Source organism: Podarcis erhardii, assembly GCF_964252035.2.
Source record: "Podarcis erhardii genome assembly, chromosome: 15".
NCBI lineage: Eukaryota > Metazoa > Chordata > Lepidosauria > Squamata > Lacertidae > Podarcis > Podarcis erhardii.
Window position 1 is genome coordinate 4,556,203 of NC_138505.1, and position 20,266 is coordinate 4,576,468.

The 20,266-nt window shown below is 51.4% G+C and overlaps 1 protein-coding gene across 2 annotated transcripts in view; it reads left to right on the plus strand.

Annotated features, from left to right (window-relative positions):
- ZNF687 (zinc finger protein 687) overlaps positions 1-18,966 on the plus strand; it is a 34,653-nt gene extending 15,687 nt beyond the window's left edge. For both annotated transcript variants that reach the window (XM_081840842.1, XM_081840843.1), the window contains exons 2-9: positions 636-2,842; positions 3,970-4,148; positions 5,795-5,971; positions 9,289-9,451; positions 12,654-12,971; positions 13,787-13,899; positions 14,693-14,834; positions 16,078-18,966. In XM_081840842.1, the coding sequence (XP_081696968.1) occupies positions 636-2,842; positions 3,970-4,148; positions 5,795-5,971; positions 9,289-9,451; positions 12,654-12,971; positions 13,787-13,899; positions 14,693-14,834; positions 16,078-16,545 (3,767 nt within the window). In that variant the 3' untranslated portion in view covers positions 16,546-18,966. The remainder of the gene's footprint in view (positions 1-635; positions 2,843-3,969; positions 4,149-5,794; positions 5,972-9,288; positions 9,452-12,653; positions 12,972-13,786; positions 13,900-14,692; positions 14,835-16,077) is intronic.
- Positions 18,967-20,266: the final 1,300 nt, after the last annotated feature.

The window sequence follows — 20,266 nt, forward strand, 5'->3', positions numbered from 1 at the left end:
ATTATATGTGTATTAGAAATATATGTGATTTGTATTTTTGTAATTTGTATGTCTGTAAAACATACAAATTTTGAATTTTTTTGAAAAAAACTTTGAAAACCCAAAAAATAAATATATATATATATTTAAAGGAAATGTAGTTCAAAAACAGCTGGAGACCCAAGTTTGGAAAATATTGTTTTAGACCATACTACTGAGCTAAATAGGGGACGTGGGTGGCGCTGTGGGTTAAACCACAGAGCCTAGGACTTGCCGATCAGAAGGTCAGCAGTTTGAATCCCCGCGACAGGGTGAGCTCCCGTTGCTCGGTTCCAGCTCCTGCCAACCTAGCAGTTCAAAAGCACGTCAAAGTGCAAGTAGATAAATAGGTACCGCTCTGGCGGGAAGGTAAACGGCATTTCCGTGCACTGTTCTAGTTTGCCAGATACGGCTTAGTCAAGCTGGCCACATGACCCGGAAGCTGTACATCGGCTCCCTCGGCCAATAAAGCGAGATGAGCATCACAACCCCAGAGTCGGCCACGACTGGACCTACCTTTACCTTTTTCTGAGCTCGATGGACCCAAGTCTGAACATGAGAGCTACCTGTCTTTCTACGAAAGAGCAACTGTTTTCCTTTCTCTCCTTGCCTTCCAGAGCTTTCTGAATCCTTCGCCATGGGGGACATGAAAACCCCAGACTTTGATGACCTCCTGGCGGCTTTTGACATTCCCGACATCGACACCAACGAGGCCATCCACGAGGAGGCGGAGGCACACATCAAGCCCATAGCTGTGGAGGCGGTGGTCCCCGAACACGTCCTCCCTCACGCCGACATCACCACGGTCAGCGTCATAGTGAAGAACACCGTCTGCCCCGAGCAGCTGGAGGCCGTGGACGGACGCGTCAAAGACAGCCACGTCGTCGGGCCGCGCCTGCTGCAGAACGGCTTCTCTGCCCCCGAGGCGCTCCATTCCTCCCCCACGCGCCCCACAGAAGGGGTGGCCACCGCCAACGGAGAGTGTTGGACCCCCAAAGAAAAGGGGGCCAAAAGCCTGGACATCTTTTCCCATTTCAGCCCTGACCCTCCTGAGGACAGTGAGGCTAACCTCATTGACCAGCCGCGAGAATGCAAGCCCAAGGAGAAGGGGCCCCTCTCCCCGCCCCACGTGCTTCCTTCGGTCCCCCCGCTGGCCTGCCACGAGCTGTCGGCAGGGGAGGCCGCAGGGCCCCTCCCCCCAACGTTCCCACAGTCCTTTGAAGGATGCCCAGCCGGCGGAGGTGTGGGCCTCCCTCCAACCCCTGCTGCTCCCCCAGTGCCCCCAGCCATCAAGCAGGAATCCGATTGCGAGACGCCCTGCCAGGGAGCCAGCCCACTGGGCCGCCCGAAGCCCGGTTCTATTTGCTACCCTACAGACGGTTCCCCCACAGCACCCTGGCCCGGCTCAGACGCAAACCTCTGCGTCGGCTCCCACGGCACCCCAGAGGTCAAGTGCTCTCCCTCCAGCCCCAGGGACCCACTCTTCAAAAGCTCTCCTCCGGAGGCAGAAGCAAGCCCCGGGCCCTCCACCTCCCCAAAACATTCCAGCGTCGGGACCCTGAAGGAGGAGCCCATCGAGAAGCCTGTGCAGTGCCCGCCAGATGCGTCCAGCGAGGAAGAGGACGAGGACGAGAGTGCTGGTTCCCCCTCATCCAATTCTTCGCGGCCCCTGAAAGTGAGAATCAAGACCATCAAGACTCCCACCGGAAGCATCACTAGGACGGTCACCAGGGTCTCCTCCGACACGGAGCCGGGAGCTGCCAAGCCGCCTTCGGACCACGACTCGCAAGAGGCCACTCCCACTGAGGACGCCGTGCCACCTGCCTCTGCGGAAAAGGAAGAAGGGGCCGCGGGGCCTCCCAGCCCCAAAGCGGTGTCCGCCAGCCCCGCGAAGGTTGTGGAGGGGCCCAAAGTGGTCAGCGTGCAGCTGGGGGACGGGACCAAGATCAAAGGGACGGTGCTGCCCGTCTCCACCATCCAGAACGCCAGCAGCGCCATGCTGATGGCTGCCAGCGTGGCCCAGCAGAAGGCAGTGGTGCTGCCCAGCAAGGCCATGGCCAAGAACATCGTGAGCCTGGTGCCGCAGGCCCTCCCTAAGGCTGGCGTCGTGGCGGCGGCAGCAGCCCAGGCGGGCGGGGCCAGCCAGAAGGTCAACGGCACCACAGTGGTGGTGATGCAGCAGTCGCAGAAGTCCTCGCCCACCGTGGCCGGCACGGTCATCTCCCGCAGCCAGTCCAGCCTGGTGGAGGCCTTCAACAAGATCTTGAACAGCAAGAATCTGCTGCCCATGTACAAGCCCAACCTGGCGCCCCCGGCGGACTCCAGCCTGACCCTCCCGCCGCTCGGGTACCGGTGCCTGGAGTGCGGAGACGCCTTCGCCTTGGAGAAGAGCCTGGCGCGACACTACGACCGGCGCAGCATGCGCATCGAGGTGACCTGCAACCACTGCACCAAGCGCCTGGTCTTCTTCAACAAGTGCAGCCTGCTCCTCCACGCCCGCGAGCACAAGGACAAGGGCCTGGTCATGCAGTGCTCCCACCTGGTCATGCGGCCCATCGCGCTGGACCAGATGATCGGGCAGCCCGACATCACCCCGCTGGTCTCCCTGGCCTCCCTGAACGCAAGCAAGGCCGCGGCGGCCACCGTCGCCCAGGAAGGCACAGCCAGCGGGGCGGCCGCGCACGACCCCCCCGTCCTCCCCTTGAACGGCAGCGCTGAGCAGGCCACCACCAACTCCTGCCAGTGCCTGGAGTGCAAGGAGCCCTGCAAGGACAAAGCCGGCCTCGCAGCCCACTTCCAGCAAGCCACAGCCTCCGCCTCCACGGTGAGGGTGCTCGGAAAACGCCGTCAGGGTGGTATTCTGTTACTATTATTGGCATTCCATAGAATGATAGAGTTGGGGGGACCCATCTAGTCCAGCCCCTTGCAATGTAGGAATCACAGCTAAATCATCCATGACAGATGGACATCCCATCTCTGCTTAAGAACCTGCAAGGAAGGAGAGTCCACAGCCTTCCAAGGGGGGAGACCTTTGCACTGTCAAACAGCTGTCACTGTCAGAAAGTTCTTCCTAATGTTTAGTCAGAATCTCATTTCTTGCAACTTGAAGCCATTGGTTTAAGTCCTGCCCCCTAGAGCAGGAGAAAACAAGCTTGCTCCCTCTTCTGTGTAATAGCCCTTGTGACATTTATGTGTTGCATGTAATAATAATAATAATAATAATAATAATAATAATTAATAATTAATAATAATAATAATATATTTCTACCCCGCCCATCTGGCTGGGTTTCCCCAGCCACTCTGGGCGGCTTCCAACAGAATATTAAAATACAATAACCTATTAAACATTGAAAGCTTCCCTAAACAGGGCTGCCTTCAGATGTCTTGTAAAAGTCTGGTAGTTGTTATTCTCTTTGACATCAGGTGGGAGGGCGTTCCACAGGGCAGGTGCCACTACCAAGAAGGCCCTCTGCCTGGTTCCCTGTAACTTGGCTTCTCGAAGTGAGGGAACTGCCAGAAGGCCCTCGGAGCTGGACCTCAGTGTCCGGGCAGAACGATGGGGGTGGATCCACTTTTTCCGCCAAGGAGCTCAAGATGCTGTATGTGGGTTCTCTCCTCCCCCCCCCCCATCTTGTCCTCACAACAACCCCGGGAGGTAGGTCAGGTTGAGAGTCTTCCTCCCCACTTCAGCTGAGTATTGTCCTCACTTACTGGAAGTGGCTCTTCAGGGTTTGGGGCAGAGGGCAATCCTAGACCCACCTGGAGGCAACAAGGATTGAACAGGTGATTTGGCACCCAGCTGCCATTATTTCATTGGCAAAGCCCTGATTCCAGGGCACAGTTTCTGCAGTTCCTTGCCAGTGGCAGAATTAGCATTCATTACACCTTCCTTCCCTCCCCCAGCTTGCCTTATCCAACGTAACTTAACCGTTCTTTTTCTCCTTCCCAAAGGTGTGCAACGCTTGCCCCATGATTATGCCCAACCGGTGCAGCTTCGGCGCCCACCAGCGCATGCACAAGAACCGCCCGCCTCACGTCTGCCCCGAGTGCGGGGGGAACTTCCTCTCGGCCAACTTTGAGGCCCACCTGAAGGAAGCCTGCCTCCATTTCTCCCGGAGGATAGGCTACAGGTAGGGCTGTCTTGAGAGTGAGTGGAAACCCGAAAGGCAGACTCCCCCCCCCCTTTATTTTTTAGCTCTGTCACCCAGTATGGATAAAGTTAATTCCTGTTTTAATGATTCGGCCGCTGAAGCAGGAATCTGAACTCGGGACCAAGCTGAGAGCCCTTTTCCCCCTCACCCCTGATTTCAGGGCATCCATGGAGTGGAGGTCAAAATGGTGATGTGAGAATTAAGCAAGCTTTGCTGTAGCTCCCGCTTCCCATTTTTGATCATTGTATGTTCCATGTCTGGGTGGCGTTGGAGCCCAAGATGCTGGCGCGATTTCCCTTACTTATTTATTCATGCTTTTCTTCTATCATGGAACCTGGTGACATTGTACATATGGTTCCCAAGTGGCCACCAGTTGTTATTATTATTACAGTGGTACCTCAGTTTACAAACAGTCCTGTTTAAGAACTATTCGGTATACAAACTCCGCAAAACTGGAAGTAGTGTTCCGGTTTGTGAGCTTTACCACAGTTTATGAACGGAATCTGAACGGTGGAAGGGCACCAGCAGTGGGAGGCCTCATTAGGGAAAGCGCACCTCAGTTTAAGAACGGATTCGGTTTAAGAACGGACTTCTGGATTCGGTTTAAGAACGGACTTCCGGAACGGATTAAGTTCGTAAACCGAGGTACCACTGTATTATCATCCATTTCCATTCACTTACCAGGCCCAGGCCTCCTCTGCCTTCAGATCATCTCCACTCAGTACCCCCCGGCCCTTCTGTCTTTTTGCCAAGGGGGAGCAGGAAGGCTGAGCCATCTATTCTGCTCAGGACCTGGCAGGATGGGCCTTTTCCCTTTCTCCAACATCCAGGTAGAACTCAGGAAGTGGGGCTCAGCTGCCATCACACCATATTTTCCAGTTTAAGGCCTTGGAAGTGGTTGTTTTCTGAAGAACTTTTTCCTGCCGCAAGAGCCTGGAGAAGGTTGTGAGAACCTTTGATGCTGTTTGGAGGGCTTTTCCAGCCAGTTCTTAACTTGGGATGCCAACTTTTACTGTCCAATGGAATGGCCCTGCTTTCCCCCCTCCAAAGCTTCCTCTGGTCATTTCCACCAAGTAGCTCCCAAGGAGAGGTCCTTCTCAGTCAGTCTCCCCAGAGAGGCTCAGGTGCCCCTTTCTGTGTGGTCTTGTCTTCAAAAAATGAATACTTTCCCCTTCACTCTGTGTGTCTGTGTCTTGAAACCAGGCTGCCCCCTCTTATTGCTAGTAAGATTTTCCTTTGGGGTCTTTCCAATGCAGAGCAAACCCATTGTCGTTAATGAAGGTTGTTAATTACTATTCTATTTATAGACCTCGTTTTCTACAAATTTGGTACCCAAAGCTGTTCCAAACACAGTAACAGCCCCAAAGTAGTAATACGTTAACCGTAATGTTTAATCAAAATGGATATAATTTGGCGTGCATAAATAACAGTGTCTTGGATTTATTCATTTCAGTGGGTCTTCTCTGAGCATGGGCTGCAACCTTTTACGCCTTTATTGTTGATTTTAATTATCACGTCTTGCAGTTTTGATCAATGTTTTGTTTCGGTAAGCTGCCCAGGGAATGTTTTTAGTGATGGGCAGCTAGGTGTATTGATCAGTAAGACTTCCCGGTTCTGGTCCTCAGGTGCCCGAGCTGCTCAGTCGTCTTTGGCGGAGTGAACTCCATCAAGTCCCACATCCAGACCTCTCACTGCGAGGTTTTCCACAAGTGCCCCATCTGCCCCATGGCGTTCAAGTCAGCACCCAGCGCTCATGCCCATATCTACACCCAGCACCCAGGCTTCAGCAACCAGCAGTCCAAGTGAGATGGCGTGTGTGTGTGTGTGTGTGTGTGTGTGTGTCTGGGTTGTGTCCAGTGCTAGCGCTACTCAGAGCTGACCCACTGAAATTAATGGGCACGACTCTACTGTGAGTGGGACATAGTTGGCCACAACCCTGTCTGTGTGTCTGTCAAATGACTAGAGCGGGAGGAGGGCTTGATCATGGGGAGGGAGCCTTTGGGCCTCCAGATGGTGGACTTTTAACCCCCATCATCTTCACAAGAAGATGTAAAAAGACCCCTGCTGGATCAGGCCAGAAAGGGGCCCATCTAGCCCAGCAACCTGTCCTCAGCGTGGCCAACCAGATGCCCTAATTGGAAGCCCAGAAGCAGGACCCAAGCACAGCAGCAGTTGGTGTTCAGAAGCATTATTTTAATTTAATTTAATTTATTAAATTTGTTAGTCGCGTTATCTTGCCCAAGGCAACCCAAAGTGACTTACAACCAAACAACCATAGAGGCAGGGCAGAGCCACCATGTCTGTTTCATTATTATTGTTGTTGTTGTTGTTGTTGTTGTTATTAATTAAATTTATATACCTCCTTTCATCTGAAGATCTCAGGGCAGTTTTCAATGTAAAAATACAGGATGAAAGCACAAAGTAAATAGTTTAAACAAAAAAGGAAACTCTCCCACTCTCCCATAGTGGAAGCAGGGCTTCTTCTTGGCCTTCTGAGCCACAGGAACAAGCGTTCCCCAACACCTCCGACCTGTTTGGGACCAGGATCTAGACCCTTCTTCATCAGGTGACAGAGGCAAAGACTCTTAACCTGAACAGGAAGGGCACGCAGACCCAGAGACAGTGAGTTGGTGGGGACTGTGGCGCCCTGGGCCAAACATGTGGCCTTGCCATGTTGTGCGCAAGCCCTGAGCCTCCTTCCCTCTGCTGGAGTGGGAGGCTCCTAGAGAAGCCCAGGCCCCTTTTGAACAAAAGAGCATATTGAAGCACGGGTGGTCCTAACAATTTGGCTGTGCCTGATGCTACTCCTGTAAAAGGGCTTGTCGGTTTCAGTTTCTCCATTGCTGGAACGACTTCAGAGATCTGGGTTTCCTCAGAGCGCCAGCCTGAATCTGGCCTTGCATCCTCACCTTGTCCTACACCCCAGTTCAGAACGGATAAAAGGAAGCACTGCTTCATTTCAGCGCATAGTTAAAACAACAGAACTCCTTCCCACAGGATTAGACAGAGGCTACCTGTTTGCCTCCCCAGTTTGAGGCAGCGATGCTTCTCAATCCTGGTTGCTGGACACTGCAGGAGGGAAGAGGGCTCTTCCACTTGAATCCTGCCTGTGGGTTTCCCCAAAGAGGCATCTGCTCTAGGGTGCAGGACTAGAGGGGTCAGTGGTCTGACCCAGCAGGTGCCTCCTGGGTTCTTATTTTGCCTTGCACCCCGGCCGATTCCTGCTGTGCCGCAGAGCAGCAATAAGTATCCAAACAAAACCCTGTGTTGCAAAGAGGACGTCAACAACCTCTAGGCCAGTGTTTCCCAACCGGTGTTCCGCGGCACACTAGTGTGCCGCAAGACGTTGCCTGGTGTGCCGTGGGAGGGAGGCGGGCGAGTCCGGCGGCGAGAGGCGGGGCGGCGGCGGCGGCGGCGAGCACACGCGGGGCGGCGAGCGAGCTCCCTCCCAAATCCCATCGCCGCTCGCTTCGGCCGGCCGCCCCGTGCCGCCGCCCCAAGCCTCGCGCGCCCAGCAGGAGCTCCTGCCGGGCGCGCAAGGCTTGCAGACACTCGCCCGAAGCACGGGGAGCCCTCCGGAGGGCTCCCTGTGCTTCGGGCAACAGGCTGCCGCCCCAAGCCTTGCGCGCCCAGCGGGAGCTCCTGCCGGGCGCGCAAGGCTTGCAAACACTTGCCCGAAGCACGGGGAGCCCTCCGGAGGGCTCCGTGTGCTTCGGGCAACAGGCTGCCGCCCCAAGCCTCGCGCGCCCAGCGGGAGCTCCTGCCGGGCGCGCAAGCCTTGCAGACACTCGCCCGAAGCACGGGGAGCCCTCCGGAGGGCTCCCCGTGCTTCGGGCAACAGGCTGCCGCCCCAAGCCTTGCGCGCCTGGCGGGAGCTCCTGCCGGGCGCGCAAGGCTTGCAGACACTCGCCCGAAGCACGGGGAGCCCTCCGGAGGGCTCCGCGTGCTTCGGGCAACAGGCTGCCGCCCCAAGCCTCGCGCGCCCAGCGGGAGCTCCTGCCAGGCGCGCAAGGCTTGCGTACAGCTTCCTGAAGCCTGGAGAGCAAGAGGGGTCAGTGCGCACCGATGCCTCTTGCTCTCCAGGCTTCAGCGAAAGCCTGCATTCGCCCCATAGGACGCACACACATTTCCCCTTTATTTTTGGAGGGGAAAAAGTGCGTCCTATGGGGCGAAAAATACGGTACTTTCTTTGTGTTTATTTGATGCCTATTAAAGAGAGTTACTTTATATATAGTCAATATAGGCACAGAGTTAATTTTTTAAACATTTTCTAATGGTGGTGTGCCTCGAGATTTTTTTCATGAAACAAGTGTGCCTTTGCCCAAAAAAGGTTGGGAAACACTGCTCTAGGCAACACGATGACCATATACATGCGCAATAGACAATCTTTATAGAATACCTTCAAATCGTAAAAAGTTCAAAATGAAATCTATAATCTCAAAGTCTCTGAAAAACTTTAAATGAAGCGAGGTACCAAACTTTGTACGGTGGAAGACAAGCTGTGAAGCTTTGTGTATTCAACAATGATGTCCAACACTGAACAGTAATTCCGGATATTGACTACTGTTTCGTAGAATTCTTCATCAGCGTCCTGGGTGGATATAGAATGCTTCATAAAAGTTTGGTACCTCGCTTTAAAGTTTGGTACCTCGCTTCATTTAAAGTTTTTCAGAGACTTTGAGACTACAGTGGTGCCCCGCAAGACGAATGCCTCGCAAGACGAAAAACTCGCTAGACGAAAGAGTTTTCCGTTTTTTGAGTCGTTCCGCAAGACGAATTTCCCTATGGGCTTGCTTCGCAAGACGAAACGTCTTGCGAGTTCTTGCGAGTTTGTTTCCTTTTTCTTAAAGCCGCTAAGCCGTTAATAGCCGCTAAGCCGCTAATAGCCGTGCTTCGCAAGACGAAGAAACCACAAGACGAAGAGACTCGCGGAACGGATTAATTTCGTCTTGCGAGGCACCACTGTAAAGATTTCATTTTGAACTTTTTATGATTTGAAGGAATTCTATAAAGATTGTCTATTACGTATGTATATGGTCATTGTGTTGCCTAGAGGCTGGTGCCGCAGAGCAGGTCAGTTCCTTCCTGAGAGCCCTCCGGTCCCTTTCCTCCTCTCCAGGATGATCTTCAAGTGTGCCATGTGCGACACAGTCTTTACCCACAAGCCCTTGCTCTCCTCCCACTTCGACCAGCACCTGCTCAACCAGAGGGTCAGCGTCTTCAAGTGCCCCGACTGCCCTCTTCTTTTTGCCCAGAAGCGTACGATGCTGGAGCACCTGAAGGTGAGTGGCCTAGTTCCACCTTTGATGTTTTCAGTTAAGGGAGCTGTTGCCTCTTTCACTTTACTTTGGGAATGGGTAGCATGAGCCATCAATCCAACAGGGAGAAGGAAATGATTTCATCCCTCTAGGACAGGGGTCGGCAAACTAAGGTCCACGGGCCGGATCAGGCCCAATTGCCTTCAGGATCTGGCCCACGGACAGTCAGTGGATCGGCGTGGGGATTCTGGTCTTTTTTTTTTTTTTTTTTTAAAAATGATATTTATTAAAGTTTAACAATAAAAACATACACAAACAAAAAACAAAAAAACAAACAAGTATAATTTCCATCCTTATTTTCTTAAGCCTAATTTCCCCGACCTCCTCATACCTCCCCCTTCTGTATTCTAATTTCATTATCTAATCAGCAAATCCATTCCCTTATTTCCCATAGTTTTTAGTAATTCTGTTTTTTCCCCCTAATCAACACCCCTGAAAACCACATAGTTTTTAAACCCATGTCAATTCTAGCCTTCATTAATTTTATAATATTCATTAAGATAGTCTTTAAATTTCTTCCAATCTTCTTCCACTGTCTCTTTCTCCTGGTCTCGGATTCTGCCAGTCATCTCTGCCAGTCCCATGTAGTCTGTCATCTTCATCTGCCATTCTTCCAGAGTGGGTAGATCTGGTGTCTTCCAATACTTTGCAATAAGTATCCTTGCTGCTGTTGTAGCATACATAAAAAACGTTCTATCCTTCTTTAGCACCACATGGCTAACCATACCCAGGAGAAAGGCCTCTGGTTTCTTCAAGAAGGTATATTTGAATACCTTTTTCATTTCATTATATATCATTTCCCAGAAAGCCTTAATCCTTGGGCATGTCCACCAGAGGTGAAAGAATGTACCTTCATTTTCTTTACATTTCCAACATTTATTATCTGATAAGTGGTAAATTTTTGCAAGCTTGACTGGGGTCATGTACCACCTATAGCTCATTTTCATAATATTCTCTCTCAAGGCGTTACACGCCGTAAATTTCATACCGGTGGTCCACAACCTTTCCCAGTCAGCAAACATAATGTTATGTCCAATATCTTGTGCCCACTTAATCATAGCTGATTTAACCGTTTCATCCTGTGTATTCCACTTCAGCAGCAAGTTATACATTTTTGACAAGTTCTTAGTTTTGGATTCTAACAGCTCTGTTTCCAATTTTGACTTTTCCACCTGAAAGCCAATTTTCCTATCCAACTTATAAACCTCCATTATTTGATAATAGTGAAGCCAATCTCGCACTTTATCTTTTAGATTCTCAAAACTCTGCAATTTCCACTTATTACCCTCCTGTTCTAAAATTTCACAATATTTTGGCCATTTAGACTCCATATTAAGTTTTTTCAGGCGTAGGGATTCTGGTCATTCGGGCTGCCCCTTTTTCCCCCTGTGCCATTCCATTCCATTTCACACACACACACACACACACACACACACACACACCGCAGCAGCAGCACCTCCTCCCTCCTGGCTTCTCCCTGCCTGAGCACCATTTTAAGCAGCCCCTCTCTGGAGCCAGCCCTTTCGCACCACTCATCTTCCCTCTGCCACTGCCACCCTGGTACTCCTGTAGGCCACAGAGCGGATGAGCTCGCTCTGACTACCCACGAGAAGCAACAGCGGTGGTGGCGACGGTGGCAGCCCCAGGGAAGGTAAGCACAGCGGCTGGAGGTGGAGGGTGGAGAGGAGGAGAACTTGCCCCCCTCGCTTCTTCTTCCAGCCCCCAGCCCCCCCCCCCCCCGCTGCTTCTCTGGCCTGCCACAAGGTCTGAGGGACAGTGGAGCGGCCCTCTGCTCTGGGGAATAGCACTCTAGGCAGGAACTGCATGTGTGTTGCAGTATACTACAGCAACAGCACAGAAAAGGAATATGATACTGTTTTCAGGTTCCTGAAAACCATAGCTTTCATTCCTTCTAGTCCTCACGGCCGCTGGCTGCAAAATCCTGGCTCCCAAGCACTGCAGCTTTCATTAAAAAGAGAGAGAGGGAAATGACTGGTCCTATTGTTTACAAAGATAAGGTTCGAAGGGCGAGCAAGAGCTGCTCAGATCTCAGAAGAGAGACTTAACTTTGGGGAAGGGGTGCAGCTGGCAGGGCGTCTGCCTTGCATGCAAAGAGCCCCTCCACTCGCCTGCTGCCCAGCCAAGAAGTGAAGCTGGGAAATGGTGTTGACCAGTCCAGCCACCTTCTCTTAAGACCGTAAGAAGAGCCTGCTGGATCAGGCCAGTGGCTTGTCTAGTCCAGCAACCCGTTCTCACAGTAGCCAACTAGATGCCTGCGGGGAACACACAAACAGGATTCAAGCACAAGAGCCCCCTCCCCTCTTCTGTAGTTCTCAGCAAGTGGGATTTCTGTCTCTAACCATGGGGGCAGAGAACAGTCAGCATGATTAGTAACCACTGATACCCTTCTCCTCCATGAATTTGCCTAATCCTCTTTCGAAGCCATCCATGTTGTAAAGGCTGCGGAGAGAATAATTGGGTGCACTCTGCCCACCTTGGATCACGTCTATGCTTCCAGGTGCCATAAGAAAGCTGCAGAGATAGCGCAGGATAGTACGCAACCCGGAAATGATCTCTTTCAGCTTCTGCCTTCTGGAAGAAGGTCCAGGGTTATAAAGACTAGGACTAGCCGCCTGAGAAACAGTTTCTATCCAAATGCGATTTTGGTTTTAAATGCATTGTAAAGAGTCTGTATGGGAGTATATTGTATTTAAAAATGGGGTATCAGAGTTTCTCGTGGCTAACCAGGTTGGGATAGTTGGGATAGCAAGTTTGTTGGGTTTTGAATGTCTTATGTAGATTTTTCAATTTCGTTGTTCTGTATGGGACAATGACAATAAAGATTATCATGGCCATCACGGCCTCCTGACTTTAACTATGTGCTCTGTGAAGAATTATTTTCTTTTGACTATCCTGAATCTTCCAACGTTCAGCTTCACTGGACGTTCCTGAGGTCTAGTATTAGGAGAGAGGGAGGAAAGACTTTCTCTATGCCGTACATCATTTTATAAATCTTTATCCTTTCGCCCCTTAACTCGCCTTGACTCCAAACTGAAAAGTCCTCAGAAGCTGCCACCGTTCTTCATAGGGGAATCCTCTCCATCCCCTCGGTGGTTTTTGTTGCCCTTCTTTAAACCTTTTGCCTCTCCTTCCCTCCCGGCGCCAGAGCACCCACCAGCCCCAGAAACCCAAAGAGGACCCTGCCAAGAAGCCCGTTGCTGCCCCGCTCACCCCCAAGCAGGAGCCGGCCGAAGAGGAGCCCCCGCCGCCCGTCTCCAAGCTCTCGGAGTCGTCGTCGTCCTCTTCGGAAGACGAGGAGCCACCCAGCTCCCCGGAGCTGCGGAAGAGCAAGCGGGGCCGCTTCCAGCGCAAGTCAGAGAGCGGAGGGCGCTCTCGGAGCAACGGCTGCACCTGCGGGATCTGCCACTCCTGGTTCCCGGAGAGGGACGAGTATGTCCTGCACATGAAGAAGATCCACGGGAAGGTGAGGGAGGAGGCGCGGGCGGCAGGGGGAGGATGGCGGGGGGGGGGGGGACGGACCGTCACCAGCATCTCTGGGTTTAAAAGGCCCAGGGAGAAGTACCTTCGAGGCAGAAGGGACAGAACTTCATGGCGGAGGAAACTCCTTTGTTCCTATAATGCCATGCCCCTCTGTGTGCTCTGCTAAGAGCAGAAGAACAGGTCTCTGCCCCGAGGAGGCTCACAATCTAAAACTCAAAAGACACGGGAGGAAAATGAAGGGGCTTGGGGATAGAATTTTATTATTACGGTCGCAGACCAGTTCCACTTATTCACTTACAATGTCGGGAAAATCATAAAACACAACAGGAATACATTGAATTGCAGTTGGATATAACAGAGACAATTCGGATATAGCGGCAGTTAAAAATATATCTTAAATCTTGATCACTAAAATATAACTTAAAATTGTCATTTAAAACCTTAATCATTTTGGTAGTACAGCCTGTTCCCTAAGTTTTATGGCAGTCGCACAGAATTTGGCCAGGGGCTGGGGGATACCTCAAAAGGAGCACAACTCTCCTCTTTCCCTTTACATTGTACTGAATCAGGTACGAGGCAGGTCTCTGCCCCTCCAAGAGCTTACAGGGAGTGGGATGGAAGCAGAGGGGAGAATTGCAGCAAAAAATATTTCCTTTGCGGATGCCGGGTTTAGAGGACTTGAGGGGTTGGGCTTTGGGGCAGAGGTGCTGGTGGTGGCGTTTGCACTTATTTTGACCTGAGTTTCTTTCTGTGGCTTCTCTTCTCTGTGGTCCCCTGCCCCCCACCCCCACCCCACAGTGCGTAAAGAAGTTCCCCTGCCACCTGTGCGAGAGATCCTTCTGCTCCTACCCCAGCCTCCGGAGACACGTCCGTGTGAACCACGAGGGCATCAAACGTGTCTACCCCTGCCGGTATGGAAGGAGCCCATCCTCCTGGCCTCTGGGCTGGTTGGCGAGTCAGGCAGCATAGTGTGTGTGTGTGTGTGTGTGTGTGTGTGTGTGTGTGTGTGTCCATGCACTCCATCTTTCCTGTGGGTGTGTTGCGCCCTCTGCTGTAAAATCAGGCAGTATGTGTTTATGTTTGCTTCTGTGGATTTGATTCAGCTGCCCTGGTGGTAAGATTTTAGATGATTTCAAGGTAATTTTCGTCAAGGGTTGACAGAACAGGGAAGGGGTAGAGTGGAGACCGCTGGAGATATCCCCACCACGTCCTGAAGACAATAAACTTGTTTTGGAAGCAATTCAAGACTCCTCAGCACCCCAAGGTGAATCCCATAACTTGTGCAGAATTGTGAAATGCCCTCAGCTATGTTTGTCACAGAAGTCCTGACGAAAAGTACAGAACACACAGTGGGCAGCAGTGGGGTGAGAGATGATGCTGAGAGTGCCAGGCCCTGCCCCAATGAACTTACAGATCTAGATCTTGTAAGGGGAACAGAAGCTCCTCATCTGCACTCTGAGCTTTGGACTTCTCTTCCCAGCCTACTTCTGAAGCACTTTGTCATGCAGCCACCGCTGTCCAGAACAGCTTCTGTCTATTATTTTTATTTATTTTTATTGAATTTATATACCACCCTATACCTGAGGGGCTCAGGGTGCTTCACAGAATAAAATCAAGATATAAACCCACCTCCCTTCCCTTTCCAGGCTGGGACACCACCTCTACTGGCTTCTCACTGCTCCCCCTTTCCTCCTCCTACCCCAGGTACTGCACGGAAGGCAAGCGGACCTTCAGCAGCCGCCTCATCCTTGAGAAACACATCGAAGTGCGTCATGGCATCAAGGTGACTGACGAGACCCGCAGCCAGGAGGTGCTGATCACCCGCATGGGTGCCCGGAACTCGCAGGTACAGGGGGTGGCAAATGCCTTGACTCGATGCAAAACCACTTCCCATGTTGCTATTTCCCTGCATGAGGACTAGAATCTTGCTTTTCTTTTAAGGGAGGGTGGATTCTTCAGTGACTGAGCCCTTGCCTGGCATGCAGGGGACACCCCCTGTCTGAAAATCTGGAGAGCCTGTGCCGCTCACTGCAGGCAGTGCTGAGCTACACGGACCATGGGCTGCCATTCTGACCACAGAGTTAACTCTTAATTTACAAACTCTATGATCCCTGCTGTTGCACCTGGTCAGGATTGCACTGCCCAGTAGGGTTCAGTTCCTCTCTGCGTTCCGAATCTTTGCCACACACCTCCCCAGGTCTACCCCACCACCCCTTTGCTCAGCCCTGAGGACTAGAACCATGCCGCTGCCTCTTGGTTTTTATCCGCTGAGAAGCAAAGATGCTCATGATGTTATTCTTGCTTGCATGGCTAGCAGGATCAGCCCTATGGCATGCTAGACACCAAGCCTTTATACACACACACACACACACACCCACACCCACACCCACACACCGTGTCCCTTATCTCTCTTCCGATCCCATCGATCAGCTGCTTCCTTTCAATACTCCCTTCCCTCTTGTTTGCCTTAGTGTCTTTCCCGTAGCTGGAGCAGTTTTTTTTGCTCCTCCTTTTCTTCTAATTTGTCTCCTCATTGCTTTAGTCTTCCTGTTTCCCCCCTTTGCAAGTCTGCTGTCTTTACCCCCCCCCCCCGTCAGCCTCCTTTATCTCTAGCGTCCCTTATTTCTCTCCCTGATCGGCAAACAATCAGGGGCTTTGTTTCAACACCCACTTCCCTCCTTTGGAAAAAAAAAAAAGCATGATCTGCTTTTTTGCCCCTGGGCAATTCGGTTCCAGGGACCACGCATTCGCTCCATAAGACGCACAGACATTTCCCCTTACTTTTTAGAAAGAAAAAAGCGTGTCTTATGGAGCGAAAAATACTGTATACAGTAGTATCTCGCGTTAAGTACTTAATTCGTTCCGGAGGTCTGTTCTTAACCTGAAACTGTTCTTAACCTGAAGCACCAGTTTAGCTAATGGGGCCTCCTGCTGCTACCATGCCACCGGAGCCCGATTTCTGTTCTCATCCTGAAGCAAAGTTCTTAACCTGAAGCACTATTTCTGGGTTAGCGGAGTCTGTAACCTGAAGCGTATGTAATCCGAGGTACCACTGTATATATAAAAATAAAGACTTCCCTCCCCCCCAGACGTCTGGCCGGAAGCGGAAGCTCTCCGACGAAGGGGACTCGTGCAGCGAGGAGCCGGACAGCACCACCCCGCCTTCGAAGACCCCCAGGGGCGACCGGAAGTTCCACTGCCGCAAGTGTGGCTATGTGGCATGCTCGGCGGCCGACTTCCAGGAGCACATCCCCCAGCACAGGACAGGGGAGAGCGCCCACCAGTGTCGCGAGTGCGGGCTCTGCTTCACCTCTCAGGTCTCCCTCAACCGCCACCGCTTCATCACCCACAAGAAGAAGCGGGGGTCGGGCGATGCGGGGGGCTCCAGCCCCCGGGGGGGCGACGCCGAGGAAGGCTCCCCGCCAGCCGAAGAGGGGAAGCTCTCCTGCACCGTCTGCGGCAAGGGCTTCGACACCCAGCTCAACCTCAAGACTCACTTCCGCACCCACGGAATGGCCTTCATCAAAGCCCGGCAGAACGTGGGGGCAGAGAACTAGTTTGGGGGGAGACAGGAGTGTGTGTACGGGAGGCTCTGCCTTGCCCCTCTGCCACCCAGGGACAGCGGTCGGAGGTTGATCAGCGCCCCGAGGTCTGGGTGGGAGCAGTGGTGAACCCCCCCCCCAATGCCTCACTTCTTAATAAGCTGTGATTGTGAAGCGGGGGGCGGCAAGGAGCCTTATTTATAAGCAGCTGTCTCTGCTGTTGGCTTGGAACCTCGGTTGTGGGGTGTCTTCTTACTGTTTTTTTTAAAAAACTCCTTCAGTTTGGGGTTACACCATGGGGCAGAAGGCAAGGAAGAAGCATTACATCTGGTGGTGCTGAGGAATAGGACCTCGAGCCCCAGTGGATTAAAGCTGCTGTACGCAGGGCTGTCTGCCTTGCCCTTGCTGGCAAGAACTTCCCGTCGGCTTTGCTTGCTGGTCACTGGAAAAGGCAGGCGAAGCCCCGCGATGCTCCTCTTCTTCCTTTCCAATTCCTCCTCCCTGCCCAGGGGCACTAACCCATCCCAGTGCAGGACCCCGTTGCGTTGCCCCCTCGGTGCTGCCACCGCCACCCTCCCTCCCTCCCCTCTGATTTTTGCCCCCTCCCACTCTTTCCACCACCCTCTTTTCTCCCCTCCAGGATTTCCAAAAGCTTCCTGGGTTTTAGTTCTTCTCTTCCTTCCTCGAAAAGAGGGATTCGTTTCAGCTTCACCTTTCCTGTTTTGTCGTCATTTCTTTTTTTAAAATCGTGTTCGCCGCTGCAGGACGGGAAGTCGCAATTAGCTACAGGTTAGTGCCTCTGTTCTCCCCTCGCCCTTCTCAGTCGGAATCATGGGTCGATTCTTCCGCCTCTCTGAAGCACGGCGTTTCCCTCCGCCCTGATCGTAATACTGACTCCTTTTTTCGTACATTAGCGCTACCCTTTCCAAGCCATTCCAAGGGGCAGAGTTTTAAAAAGCAAACCAAACACACATAACCCCCAACTCTATTGGTGTTTGGCTCACAGTGTGTGTTGTGTTGATGAGAATCCAGACCAGGGATTGGGGTTTATCTGGGGTGCCATTCTTGCAACCCTGAGCACTGGGCATGTTGGCTGCTGGGAGTTGGGAGGCCAGCAGCGTTTGGGGAGAGCAGAGGCTTCTCCATCGCGGTCAGTCAGCAGCCATTGCCCCCTGTGTCCCAAACCTACCTGTCAAACTACGTGCCACGTCTTCCAGCTTTTCCCAAGGCGTTGAACGGAGAATGAAAACGGGGGTTAGGAGGCAGATGAGGCTCTGTGTCTTTGTGTGTCAGCTGAAGGGTGGTGGTGGGGACCTCCAGAAGGTTCAAAACAGGTGTGTGTGTGTATCCACAGCGATAACTTCCTAATATTTGGTGGCCAGGAAAATCCATTGCTGGGGAGGTGTGGACGGGAGACAGAGGGGGATGGTTAATATTGCTTCCACCCTCCCCTTAACAGAAAATGAAAAGGCAGCTGTAGTGACCAGATACATGTCTGATTGGCAACCCAGGTGGAGGGATACGGACACGGCTGTAACTTTTTCAGCTACAGCTGGGGGATTCAAATGCTTGCCCCCTCCCCCCCCACCCCTCGCATAAAATGCTGGTGCCCCATTTCTGCCCTTAATTGCAAAAGGGTTAGGAAGGCTTCGCTTGACCCCGTCCTCAATCCGCCGGGACGTTTTGGGCCTGTGCTCTTCCATCGCTCGTGTCCAATTTCAGTGGGGATCTCTCGGGAGAGAATTTTACGATGGACAGTCTCTTGATTAAGATCAATGACCCGTTTTTAAAACAAACAAATCAAACCTTTGTGCAAATATATAACACACCTCTCTATCCTCTCTGTCGACACTTAATGGTATGCCAGCCTCCCCTGGCAGTTGGATCAGCTGCGTTAATCATGTATTGACAAACTTCACTGCCAAAGGGGGTGTTTGTCTATATCATGCTGATTTAGCAATTAATCATGATCTTGAGTCTCTGCCCTCACCCTCCACCTCAAAAACCCCACTGCCTCCAGAACGAACTTGAAGTCCCTTCTATAGATGATCATTCCGAGGTTTTGTGACCAAGAAAACAGTATATATTGCTGCCTCTCTATTCTAACAAACGTTGAGCCTCTAGCTTCATATTCCAATAAAGGTTTGGGAAGCGGCAGTTCTGTGCTTTTAAAAAAAACCCTCCCACAATCAGATCATGTGTAAAGGTGTGAGGGGGTACTTTTGTGCTTTGTCTAAAAGGAAACCATGGAAGGGAGTCTCGTAGATCTCTTTTAAAAATAATAATAATGTGCACAAGTGATTATTTTAGTAACTTGGATTTTCTTTATTTGTCTTTGAATCGTCACTAATGCTTATTAACCCAGCGTGTGTCCTTTAAACAAATCTGTTAACATACACTTTTTTTTTTAACTAAAAAGAAAAACGAAAAAGGTAATGAGTGTTGTAATGTCCTGTTTCTGAAAATATTAGTTTGCACATCCGTTAAATTCGTTTTGGGGAGAGATAGAAAAGAGGGAGGCCCTAAATTGTCAAATGGTTAGAGTAGGGAGGAGGAGTTGACTGTGGCCCGTCTAGGTCACTGTTTCGCAAACTTAAAATAATCTCACTCCCCTCCTGAGAAGTTTAGTTTTCCTGGCTTGCCCCTTTTCAGGTGAAGATAATTTGGGTGTAGTTTTAATAATAATGTTTTTAATCTTTGAATTGTTTTTTTGCAGCTTAAAAAAAAAAGCCTGTGCTAAAGTAAAAGGGAAAAAATTCTGTGTACCCTTTGAAACCCTTTCACATACCCCTGTTGGGGGGCAGGTACCACACTTGGGGAAACACTACTCTAAAACAACCTTTGCCAACCTTGTGCCCTCCAGATGGCTGGGGGCTGATGGGAGTTGTAGTTCACAACACCTGCCTGCCTTGGGCCTCTCGCCTTTTGGCCATAGGGCTATTCAGACAGTAAGCTGCATAGCTAAATATCTGGAGGGCCAGAGAAGAAGAAGGGTGGGGTGGCTAAAAGTTACGTTTCCGATCTTTAGACTGTTTTAACTTTTTTAATCCCAACCATAAAGGGATGCTTTTTATTACAGTGGTGCCTCGCAAGATGAAATTAATCCGTTCCGTGAGGCTCTTCGTATAGCGGTTTTTTCGTCTTGCGAAGAAAGCCCATTGACAGCTTAGCGGATTAGCGCTATTAGCGGTTTAGCGGCTTTTAGCGGATCCGTTGATAAGCGGCTTATCAGCGGATCAGCGGCATAGCGGCTTAGGAAAAGGGGGGGAAAGGGGAAAAAAAACGCGTCTTGCGAAGCAAGCCCATAGGGAAATTCGTTTTGCGAAGCGGGTTTCGTCTAGCGGGTTTTCCGTCTTGCGAGGTGTTTGTCTTGCGGGGCACCACTGTACTGTGTTCATACTTAAGAAGGAAAGATGGCTCTTCATAGAACTGGGCTCCATCTGGTTCTCCCCATCTGCTCCTTTGGCAGTGGAGTTGTAGATTCTGTGGGCAGGATGAGCAGAGAACTCTGCTGTTGTGACCTACGGTTCTGAGTTCAAATGCTCCCCTCGCCCTCTCTGCCACCATCTGCTTTTAATGCCTTTTTCTCCCTTAGCACCAGAACTGGTTTTGGCAACCTTCCGCAATGGGTCTCAATCCCACTCCTGAATCTGCATGTAACTCAGTCCTCCTCCACCCAATGGGATCCTACTTCCTAGTAAACATGCCAAGCAAGAGAGGCTGAGCGGTTAGCGAA